The sequence below is a fragment of the Chrysochloris asiatica genome, unplaced genomic scaffold, assembly GCF_000296735.1.
Source record: "Chrysochloris asiatica unplaced genomic scaffold, ChrAsi1.0 scaffold00004, whole genome shotgun sequence".
Taxonomy (NCBI): domain Eukaryota; kingdom Metazoa; phylum Chordata; class Mammalia; order Afrosoricida; family Chrysochloridae; genus Chrysochloris; species Chrysochloris asiatica.
This window is the reverse complement of record NW_006408522.1, coordinates 11,877,936-11,890,273: the sequence shown is the minus strand read 5'-3', so window position 1 is coordinate 11,890,273 and position 12,338 is coordinate 11,877,936. Positions and strand designations below refer to the sequence as shown.

Sequence of the window (12,338 nt, the reverse complement as noted above, 5' to 3'; positions counted from 1 at the left end):
CAGTATTCTGTATTGTTGCTAATGGAGTTCCTCACTGCACTTCTACCCTATCTGCCATCTTGTTTGTTCTCTAAAATATGTAATCAATATTTGTGAATTGCACATGTAAAGAGGGCTGGATGAGTGTTTTTTGTTATTGTTGTTGTGCATATTCTCGACAATAACAAAAAACAAAAGAATAATTTAAACACTTCAAATATTTTAGCTCGAACAGTTTGCTATGGGGAATACCACTACTATTTCTACGCTGATAGCTTAGACAGGTTCTCAGAATGGACCTCAAAGCAAACCCTGAGTCAGCTGTCTCTCTCTGAATTTTTCCAAGGTGCTTCGGAGAGTCAGGGTAACTGGGATCTTTCTGAACCATTAGAAACAGACCAAACTGACAGCCACCGAGTCGATTCTGACTCACAGAGACCTATGGGGTTTCTAAAACTGTGAATCTTTACAGGAGCAGAGTGTCTCATCTTCCTCCTGCACAGTGGTTGGTGGGTCTCAACCATTGACTTTGCGGGTAGCAGCCTAATGCCTAAGCCACAGTGCCACCAAAGGCTGAGTGACCACAGAAAATCTTTGGGGTGATGTTCCAGGGGGGCCCGGATATCATAGAACTACACTGGTCCACTGTTGGATGGTAAGAAATGGTCATCTTAACCCAACCCCAGGATGGTCATTTTGTCATGAAAGTATTGTTGGACTGAGGTTGTTGTTGTTGGTGGTTGTGTGACGTTGATTTGTTTCCGACTCATAGTTTCCAAGACTGTAAATTTTTATGGGAGCAGGAAACCTCATCTTTCTCCTAAGGAGTGGCTGGTACATTCTAACTGCTGACTTTGGGGTTAGCAGCCCAATGCGTAACTACTAGGGTACCAGGGCTCTCTCATGCAGATGGTACTTGGGGTTCGAGTGCAGGAAGATGTTAGGGACACAAGGGAAAGACTGAGATTGGAGAAAAGGAAAGTTCTTATAAGAACCAATTATTCAATTATAGTGCAGACCCAATGGCTGAAAGGAACATAATGCTGACCACTCAAATACCGCGTGTGCTTTAATATTGCAAGTTTGATCAAGTCAGATGAGGTTAAAATACTTACAGCTCACTGCTCTGCATAAGTTCGATCAGATCCATAAAAAGTACATCACGGTTCCGCTCACAAAAGCCATCCATGTCATAGGATACCTAGCCAAGAATGGATAGAGATCTAATTTCATCCTTTTTGTATTACACTGAACAAAAACTGGAAGTAACAAGACTATCCTCACTCAAATGTGTCTAATTCCTGATGCAATATTTAAGATTTCACCATGAACTGTCACATTACAGCTGTGCTGTCTCCTTCTAGCTGGTGAGCCGACTTAGCTGGGGGTGACTAGCAGATGCAAAAGAATAGCATCAGATAGCCTACATGACCTATGACCCCTTCTCCAGTGGACTCCCTGGGATTGTTTAAGTAATAAACATAATCCTTTCCCTAGATTTTAGTTAAGTCAGAATGAAAATAAAAGTCACATGCTCGTTAGTCCACTGCGATGGGCTATGTCACCTGAAGCTTTGCAATGTCTCCAATGAGAGATGCCCAAATCCACCACAAACTCCTGCTAACCAGGGATTCTGGTTAACAGAAGACTTGTGGAGGTGAAAGGTGAGACTCGATTTGCACAGGACCAAGTGGTCCCCAAGAACAAGGATCTCAATTTATCTTCGTATCCACTAGGTCCACACAGTGCCTGGCACCCAACATTCAAGCCTCTGAGAAGTACAAACACTGAAAGTGTGCTCTTGACCCTGATTTATACAGGCTCGTGATTGCAGCAGAGTCCCTGGGTGGCAAAAAGAGTTAAATGCTTTGACTATTAACCAAAAGGTTGTCAGTTAGAATCTGCCCAGAGACACCTCAGAATAAAGAGCTGGCAATTTACTTTTGGAAAACTCAGCCAATGAAAGCTTTCCGGAGTACTTACTGTTTTACTCTGGTTACACATGCAGTCACCATGAATTGGAACTGACACTTGCAACTGCTTTGCCTAGGTTCCCTTTGGTTTTATGATGGCAGCAGGAGGAAAAGACAAGAATGGCTAAGGGCATTCTAACTCTAAATCCCTCCCGTGGTTACTATTAAGTTCTATGGTGACTCATGTTTAAAAATCAATACAGAGTGCTAATATTGTCTTTTGTTCTGCACCCTCCTGCCTTCAAATACATCAGAGGGCCTATGCATTAAATCAATAAATATAATGAGATAAAACTATCTGGGTATTGATAGAATTTGCCACATGACAAAACAGACCCCAGACCCCTAGGCTTAAAATTATTAAACAATCATAAAAACAGAAACAATAACTTTGCCATTTTATTTTGAACCCCTGCTCTCTGGCCATACCTTCCCAGCATAATGGTGAATAATGAAGCCCTGATTCCAGCTGTTGAAGTGCTCATGATTCCCAATCTGCATCTGGAGTTTCTGGAGCAGCGTCTGGTCTGCGCCCTCACCCACCGCGTGCATGGTGGCACACACGTCATCAAGGATGCTCATGATCCCAGGAGGGTTCTGGGGGGACCAAGAAGACAAGGCCCCACGTCACTGACGTGTGAGGTATACAATGCTTATTGGGCCCTTTCTTAAGGCTATGGCTTCCTAGTCTTAAAATACTATCTTGAAAGTCAGCCTTTTCCCTTGAACAAAAGAATGCAATTAATAGTCCCAAACGGGGACTCACCACTTAGATCTAAAGATGAAGGAAAGGCAAGTTCTCCAAAAAGCTATTTAATCCTCTGTACTTTGATTCAAAGTCATGCACTGATTATTATCTGTTCTATTACTTGTACTAAGTTGACTTTGAAAAACCTAAAAAAGAAATAAAAAACGTATTCTGTTGGCCTTAGTTCACTTCTTAATGGTCTCCTTTAGTTGGCTACCTTATGTTCTTGCTCTTCTGACTCATAGAGTTTCCAAGGAGCAGCTGGTGGTTAGAACTACGGTTCTTGCAGTTAGCAGTCCAGTGCTTATCCTATAGTCTCACACCACGACTCCGGCAATGCCATCATTTATACAACCACATGTACACACCACACACACTATTGTGTGTTGCTTTCTTTCACCTTGTACTATTTTATAAACAGTTCTCCTGTTTTGCAGAGTAAAGTTTGGCGATGCCAACCTACCAGCAACTCTGCAGGAGAAAGCTGAGGCTACCAACTTCTGTAAAGAGTTACAGTCTCACAAACCCTATCTAGGGTCATTATAAGTCTGAACAGTCTCGATGGCAGTGAGTTTGGCCTGTTTGGTTTAATGCGTCTTATGGCTAGCGGTGCCTAAGCTAATGTAATGGAGTATAGGTTGGTTTGAACCTCAAGGTCGACGGTTCAAACTCACCAGCTGCTCTTCGGAAACCCTATACAGGATCACTCTGAGTCAGGACTGACTCAACAATACTTAACATATCCAGGCACTCTCGTATACCATAGGTTACTTCATGATTGTATTCATCTAAGGACATTTTTATTGTTTCCAGTGGGGCTGTTAAAGTAAAAAACAGCATGGTGGAGTCTGTCTACATTGCTTTTATTTATGTTAAGTGATTTCTTAGGGATCAAGTTCTAGAATTTGTATGACTGGGTTAGAAGGCACAGACAGCTTTATGGCTCTTCAATGGTGACACCATCTGTGTAAGTGATAGTTGGCTTCTCTCAAAATTTAGCAACAAGTTGCACGCGTTAGTTGGCATTTTACTCATGTCCACATGTTCATATTAACTAAAGCAGAGGTGGGAAACCTTTTTCTTCCAAAATAGATAACACTATTCCTGGGCCACACAAAATTATGAATTTGAAAATTAGCCTGCTATATTTGATCAAACATTTAATTGACTCACCCCTAATGTGATGGCTGGAACTGCAGTTGCCTTGGCAAGGCCAGAGCAAACGATTTCTCAGGCCTTCTACAGCCTGTGGGCCAACATTCCCCACCCCTGGACTAAATGAATAAAGTCTATGATTCCATTTACCCCACATATACAGAAGTACACAAAACTAACGTAGTTGTCAGAATTCTCTGCAAATCAGTTATCATTCCACCAATTCTACAATGACAGAGAACAAAAGCCACTTCCTATGAAGTCATGAGCAGAGAAGAAACACATGGAGTAACGCTTACAACTTTGTTCTCTATGAGGTCACACACGATTTTGTTATTAAAGTACTCAATGGGTGTCCATCTTATGCCCTCTTGAACATATTCTTCCTGAAAGACAGAAAGCAGGAATTCACATTATTCTAGACTCATTGGAGCTGTGCATGGATAGCTATCAGAGGCACACACATTACCACGAAAGAGAAAAACTTGAACATCCTTGAACAAAGAATGGGAACTTACATTTTGTCTTTTTTCACCCACCGAGGTGATGCCAAAGGAATAATTCATTGCTTGGTGATTATTACATTGAGATTGAACCACGTGAAAGTGACACTATTATATGATAAAGTGTATAGATCTCTTTGAATTTAATACAGGACACGAGTACAGGTTAGTATCTGAGATACCTAAGAGGGAAGTCCCTCACTCGTTTAACGTGACGAACACCACACTGTCTGGTTTTCCTCCTTCCTCACTGGTCTTCCTGTGTTGGTTTTCTCACTGGCTCTTTCTTCATTCCAGACCCTTTCATGATGGAGAGCCTCAGGGCTTAGTCTCTACCAGCCTCCTTGTTTTCTCAATCCTCATTCCCTAGACTTAAATAACACCCAATGACTCTTAGATTGATTTTTCTAGTCTAGACCTCACCCCTGATTTCAGACTCATATATTAGTTGTCTAACAGGAATCCTCACTTGCATGTATAATAGGTCTTCCACACTAGCTATGTTCAGAGCAGTGCTGATTCCATTTCTCCCACTTTACCCAACCAACCCTTCTCCTAATCTTAGCCTTCAGGAAATGGTGTCATCATGGGCTCTTTAGTTTAGGCTACAAATCTAGGTATCATCCTTGATTCTTCTCTTTCCTTCTTAGCTGTGAATCATTCTGAGCAAGTCCTGTTGGATCGATCACTCTCCAAAGTGAGTCTTGAACTTGACCACCTCTCACCACAATGCTAATTCTACTGCTACCATCGCTGTCTGCGGCCTCACCATTCCTTGCCCTGTCTAACGGGCTTTTAACTTTTTTTCCTTTTTGCTTTCTCCTGTCTCACTCCATTTCCTGAGTCTATAGAACCAGTGACCTTTCAAAACAAATCAGATCATTTGTTTGAAAAGGTCAAAGTCCACCAATGGTTTCCATCATTGTTGTTTTTGTGAAGTCCCGTCAAGTCGGTTCCGACTCATAGTGACCCTGTATCGGGTTTCCAAGTTTTGTGACATCCTCACAACCATTTCTAAGTTTAAGCCTGTTGCTGCTACCCCAGTGCCAATCCATCTTGGGGTTTTTCCATCTTGGGTTTGAACCACTAACCTTGTGGTTTACAGTCCAGTGCTTATCCAACAGCACCTTACCAGGAGTCCATGATAGTTCCTGTAACATCCAGTTTGTTCATGCCTTAGAGGACGCCCTATATAATCTAGTCCCTCCAACTTTCTCTCTTGGTTGTTTTGCTCTACTCTATGGTGCAGGACTAGAATTCCAGGGCAGAAGTTGATGTAAAAACAATAAGGAGTCATTAATGTTTTTTAAACAGAGACCTGAACACTTCCAAGATTAAACATTCCTTAAAACACCTTTCATAGGACATCAGAAGTAAGATGAAATCAACACCTGGTTTTTAGAAGGAACTAGGAGCAAGATCTGTTACTTCAAGTCAGAATTAGAATACTGGCTTTGTTAAAATTCTATTTATTTATAGGGAAGATTGGTGGTGGAGCAAATGTGAGAAAACCAAATCTTTCCTTTGGAACACAGTATATGCCATAGACAATTTGGGGCTGGAACTAAGTTTCCATTTTCCACTTAGTCAATGAGTCAGAGTGTAGTAAAACAGCCAGTCATATGTCCAACTTCACATTACTTGCTTAGCGGAGACAGAAAAAGCAGCAGATGGTGGTTATATTTCACAGATTAAAATGCCACAATAGCATATGGTTTTTCTGCCTGACTTTATTAGGGGCATTTTATAAATATAAGACTGAAACCAGAATCTATTATCAAAAGGCAGAAGCCTATGTTCTTGAAAACAAAACAAAATAGAAACAGACAAGATGAAGAAGCAAAACTACTTACCTGTTCTGCCTTCAACGTCAGTTCAATAAAGATCTGCTGTAATTTTTCATTAACAAAATTGATACAAAACTGTTCAAAGCCATTTTTCTGGAAAATAAAATAATTTTTAAAAAGTTATTCAAATATAAACACTTCCACAATCATTTAAAAGTACTGTCTTGAGTGCTCTAGTGAAATGTTTCGATGTGAAATGTCTTAACAGACACATTGGATACAGCAACAGGAAGAAGCATAGTTTATATGTGGTATTGTTATTGAGTGCCATCGAGTCAGTTCCAATTCATATCAACTCTATAGGGTTTCCAAGGAGTGGCTGGTGTGTTTAAACCGCTGACATTGTGATTAGCAATCCATTGCTTATGTTATAGCACCACACCAGGACACCCCTAGCTGAACTGTGGTTGTTAGGTGCTATGGAGTCAATTCCAACTCACAGTGACCCTATGAACAACAGAACAACACTGCCGGATCCTGCGCCAAACTCACAATCATTGTTAAGTTTGAGCCCATTGCTGCTACTACAGTGCCAATCCATCTGGTTAGGGGTCTTCCTCTTTTTCCGCTGACTTTCCACTGTACTCAGCATGATCTCTTTCTCTAGGGACTGGTCCCTCCTGCCAACATGTCCGAAGTATGAGAGGTGAAGTCTTGCAATCCTGGCTTCCAAAGAACATTCTGGTTGTACTTCTTCTGACATAGATTTGTTTGTTCTTCTATCAGTCCATGGTACTTTCAATACTTTTCTCCAACGCCATAACTCAAATGCATCAAGTCTTCTATTGGTCTTCTTTATTCACTGTACAACTTTCACATGCATATGAGGTTATTGAAAATACCATGGCTCTGGTCAGGCACACCTTAGTCCTCAAACTTTAAAGAGGTCTTGCCCAGCAGATTGGCCTAATGCAATACATTGTTTGATTTCTTGACTGCTGCTTCCGTGAGTGTTGATGGTGGATCCAAGCAAAATGAAGACTTTAACAACTTCAGTCTTTTCTCTATTTTCAATGATGTTATTTATTGGTCCACTGGTGATGATTTTTGTTTTCTTTACATTGAGGTGCAACCCATACTGAAGACTGTGGTCTTTGATCTTCATCAGTAAATATTTTAAGTTCTTTTCATTTTCAGCAAGCAAGGTTGCATTATCTGCATATTTCAGGTTGTTAATCAGTCTAGCTCCAATCCTGATGCTATGTTCTCTTCTTTACCTAATCCAGCATCTTGGATTATTTGCTCAGCATACAGATTGAATAAGTATGGTGAAATAATACAACCCTGGTGCACACCATTCCTGATTTTAAACTATTCAAGTGGTCCCTTGTTCTATTTGAATCACTACCTCTTGGTCTATGTACAGGTTCCCCATGACCACAATAAAGTGTTCCAGAATACTCATACTCTAAAATGTGGTCCATAGCTTGTCATGATCCACACAGCTGAAAGCCTTTGAATAGTCAATAAAACACAAATAAACATCTAACTAAGGTCCATGCATATAGTCCTCTTTTGTGCTGTTTAAAAAGTATTTGTAATGAACAAGTCATTGGTCTTGCAAAATTCTATCATGTGATCTCCAGCATCGTTTCTATCACCAAGGCCATATTTTCCAACAACTGATCCTTCCTCTTTGTTTCCAACCTTTGCATTCCAATCGCAAGTAATTATCAACACATCTTGATTGCTTTCTTGATCAATTTCAGACTGAAGACATTAATAGAATTCTTCAATTTTATCCTCACTGGTTTTAGTGGTTGGTGTGTAAATTTGAGTAATAGTGGTATTAACTGGTCTTCCTTGTAGGCCTATTGATATTGTCCTATGACAGACATTGTTATACTTCAAGATAGATTTGAAATGTTCTTTTTGATGATGAATGTGATGCCATTCTTCTTTAATGTGTCATTCCCAGCATAGTAAACCCTGTGACTGTCAAATTAAAAATGGTCAATACCAGTCCATTTCAGCTCACTAATGCCTAGGATACCGATGTTTATGTGTTTCACTTCATTTTTGACAATTTCCAATTTTCCTAGATTCATACTTCATACATTTCATGTTTTGATTATTAATGAGTGTTTACAGCTGTTTCTCTTCATTTTGAATTGTGCTCTGTCAGCAAAGGAAGGTCCCAGTTGTCTTTTGAATGCCTTCAAACCTAAGGAGCTTATCTTCTGGTGCTATATCTGGCAATATTCTGGTGCTCTTCATCATGTTTCAATATTCAATATTCTGGTGCTATCTGACAGTGCTCCACAGATATTAATAAGGTTTCAGTGACTAAATATTCAGAAGTAGTCCGTCTTTCCTTCTTCCTAATCTGTCTCTGTCTGGAAGCTCAGCTGAAACCTGTTCACTATGGGTCTGCCTGCTGGTATTTAAAATACCGGTGGCATAGCTTCCAGAATCACAGCAACACGCAAGCCAACCCAGTACGACACACTGACAGACGAGTGTTGATTACTCAAATTAGCTTTTCCTAAATATAAACTGGAGTCCTGGTGTGGTGCTTTAGGATAAACACTAAATTGGTAACCGCAAAGTTGGCAGTTCAAACCCACCAGCTGCTCCTAGGAAACCCTATACAAGGGTCGCCACTAGTCAGAACCAATGAACCAACTTGATGACAATTCAGCTAAGTACATGAAGAACTCATTAAGGCAAATATGAGCCATGCCTCCATATGATAAACACTGGACTGTGAACCATAATGTCCACAGTTCAAGTTCATTAGCTGCTCTGAGGGAGAAAGATGAGGATTTCTGCCTCCAGAAAGATTTTAAAAAGCTTTGGAGATCCTATACAGGGTTGCTGGGAGTTGGAACATTGCCTAGAAATATTTCTTGCATGTCAGATGATATCACCTTCCTCCATCTCCCAACTATTCAAACTGGTCTTACCTGGAATATTTCAAAGCCGTAGATATCCAGGACACCAATGTTGTATTCTTCATGGTCCTTCTCCATCGCTTTATTGATGGACTAGGAGAAAGGAAACAATATGGTAATGAACTCCTTTTCATTCATATGTAAATATAGGATTGCATGGGAGAAAGGGAAGTAAGACTGTACTTGGAAAACACTTCTGCCCATTCGAAATAGACGATAATGAAAGCTCTCAATGCCAAGCCAAATACTTTGGAAAACCACAGGATCCAAAAAACTAATATGGTAGGAAAAACAATATTTGTTTAATGATGGCTCTCACTGACTGCTGGTACTCACTTCTTCTCAGAAAGTCTTGAGAATTGGGAGAAAATGTCATCTTGGATGATTTGTAGTAGAGATCCATTTCACAGGATGAGTTAATACTGCCTGATCAGTAAATATCACATCTAGGGTCACAGTGTGCCATGGGGGGCAGGGAAAAAGCAGTCCCTGTTCTCAGGAGCTTATAGAAAGGGTGTGTAGGCTGTAGAAGATAATAACAGAAATTATTACCAAAGTGATAGCAAAAACAGCGTACACGTTATTTAACCTTGACCCTTTGCTAAGTTCTTTGCCTGTGTTCACTGTTGTTGTTCAGTGCCGTCGAGTCAGTTCTGACCCATGCTGTTGTTAGGTGCCATTGAGTCCGTACTGACTCATAGTGAGTGACCTTATGCACAAGAGAACGAACGCTGCCCAGTCCTGGGCCAACCTCTGACCCATAGCGACTCTGTATTGGGTTTCCGAGGAGCAGCAGTTAATTTTCGCGACAGTTCTCATAGCAACAGTGATATCACTATTGTGGTCATTTGTCAGACATAGACACTGAGGTTTGATTATGTCACATGGATCAAGACGCAGGGTCTGGGATTAAATGTAGGCAACATGATGCAAATACTGTTCGTCATCATAATGAGAGGAGGTCATGGTTCAATGGTGGCTGTAGGGTACTGGGTTTTGGTGAGAGCAGTTGAGAGTGGGGGGTGCATGTGGGAAGCATACCAGACTGGGCACACAGTCAGTAACCACGAACTGTCAACTCTGATTAGTATCACTTACATGGGGCAGCCTTTTTCTGCTACCTGATTTGAAGATGACAGAACAAAAATGAGGGGGGAAGCCCAGGGCTAGAAAGTACTCTGAACTGAGCAAAGAGATGTGGGTTCTCATCCTAACTTTGCACCACTATTGCTGAATTTGTTGTTGTTGAGTGCCATCAAGTTGGTTCTGCCTCACAGTGACCTTGTATAGGATTTCCAACAATCACCTGGTGGGTTTGAACTACTGACCTTGTGGTTAGCAGTCCAGTGCTTGGTGAGTGGCCTTGAGTAAATCCACCCATACTCTCACCTGAGATTCATCTTTCAGCACAAGAAAAGGCCTGGATAAGCCTAACTAATGTTTAGTAAATCCGAGGATGGCACACTAGTAGCTGAAAGGTTGGTGGTTCAAACCCACCTAGGGGTACCTCAGAAGACAGGAAGAACTTGGTAATCTGCTTTCGAAAGGTCATAACACTGAAAGCCCTACGGAGATGCAGAAGTTCTACTCCGCACACAGGATTCACCTATGAGTCAGAATTAATGTTTAGTACAATTTTGACTTTTCCAAGCATCATATGATCCTTAAAAGAACCACAATAGTAGACAAAATAATTAACCTAGCCCTGGTAGTGTAGTGGATTATGAACTGGACTGCTCATAACGTGGTCAGTAGTTCGAATCTACCACTCTCGTCATGGGAGAAAGATGAGGGTTTCTGCTCCTCTAAAGATTTACAGCCTCAGAAACCCTATACAAGTCGCTATGAGTCAGAATCCACTTGGTGGCACATAACCAGCACCACCATCACCCTATTCTATGGACTTCTGTTGTGACACTGTAGGATAAGCACTGGACTGTGAACCACAAGGTTGGTGGTTCAAATCCACCAGCTGCTCCTCGGAAACCCTGTACAGGGTTCCTATGGGTCAAGCCCGACTTGACGGCTCCTAATAACAACACACTATCCTAGAGGTCCTGGTGTGGTGCTGTAGGATAAGCACTGGATTGCTAACTGCAAGGGTGCTGGTTCAAACCCACCAGTCACTCCTTGGAAAAACCTTGTACAGGGTTGCTATGAGTCAGAACCCACTCGATGGCACTTAGCTACAAACAACAACAATACGCTCTCCTAGGAGTTCTGGTGGCATAGTAGGTTAAGCGCTGGGCTGCAGACCATAAGGTTCGAACCCACCAGCCACTCCCCGGGAGAAAGATGAGGCTATCTGCGTTTATAAAGATCCAGTCTTAGAAGCTCTAAGGAGCAGCTCAACCTGTCCTGTAGGCGTGCTGGGAGTCAGTGTATTTGGTTTCCTTATCTGACTATACTTTAAGTCTTGTAGGTGTTGGTGCCTGGATTCAACAGACTTTTTGGTTCAAATGCAGTGTTTTTACTCCGAGGCTAGGGGTCCCGCTAAGTTCCTTCCAGTCTGAATGCCATATTATGTAGGTTCATTTTCTAGAACTATCACGTAATAACAGCGTTACTTTGGGCAATTTCCCTAATTGCTATGTGCATCAGTTTAATCTGTAAAATAGAGATCGTAATTACAAAGTAAGAGTTGTGGTATGGCACTGTAAGGTCGGCAGTTCAAAACCACCAGCTACTCCTTATTATTCCTACACAGGATCACTGTGAGTCAGAGCTGACTTGACGGCACTTAACAACAGCAATACCAAAGTCACAAAGTTGTTGTGAGCATTAAATGAATTATCTTTTCCTTCCCAAATGCTCCAAGGAATACCTGGCACACAGTGAGCATTACATAAGGGTTTGCCATTATTATTCTAACATTTACAGACTAAAATGAATAACATAGACTGTCACTGGCAGCTCTTCACTGCTGAACGAAAAATGTAAGTTTAGAATATAAATGTGATACGTGTATATGTACACATATGCATTTATAAGTACATACAAGATTCTACCATAATCAAAATCATGTGCTAGTTTTAAAACATATATATATATATATGTTCGAACCCAAAAGGTTCCTCCCTTCAAAAGGTGAAGCCTCATTCCTCTCTCCGTACATGTGAGAGGCACTTAGTAACTTGCCCATAATGAATATAACATGACAGAGGGGACAAATTCCTGAGTCTATGATTTAGGATAGAAAAAAGCATTGTGACTTCTTCCTTCTTCCCTCTTCTAGAACA

At 41.1% G+C, this 12,338-nt stretch overlaps 1 protein-coding gene across 1 annotated transcript in view; it reads right to left on the bottom strand.

Annotated features, from left to right (window-relative positions):
• The window catches only part of MYO1E (myosin IE), a 287,213-nt gene that overhangs the window by 79,596 nt on the left and 195,279 nt on the right, over positions 1 to 12,338 (bottom strand). Inside the window, exons 11-15 of the mRNA XM_006831592.1 lie at positions 9,112 to 9,192; positions 6,212 to 6,298; positions 4,155 to 4,241; positions 2,382 to 2,549; positions 1,095 to 1,180 (exon numbers count right to left, since the gene is read on the bottom strand). Of these exons, the coding sequence (XP_006831655.1) occupies positions 1,095 to 1,180; positions 2,382 to 2,549; positions 4,155 to 4,241; positions 6,212 to 6,298; positions 9,112 to 9,192 (509 nt within the window). The remainder of the gene's footprint in view (positions 1 to 1,094; positions 1,181 to 2,381; positions 2,550 to 4,154; positions 4,242 to 6,211; positions 6,299 to 9,111; positions 9,193 to 12,338) is intronic.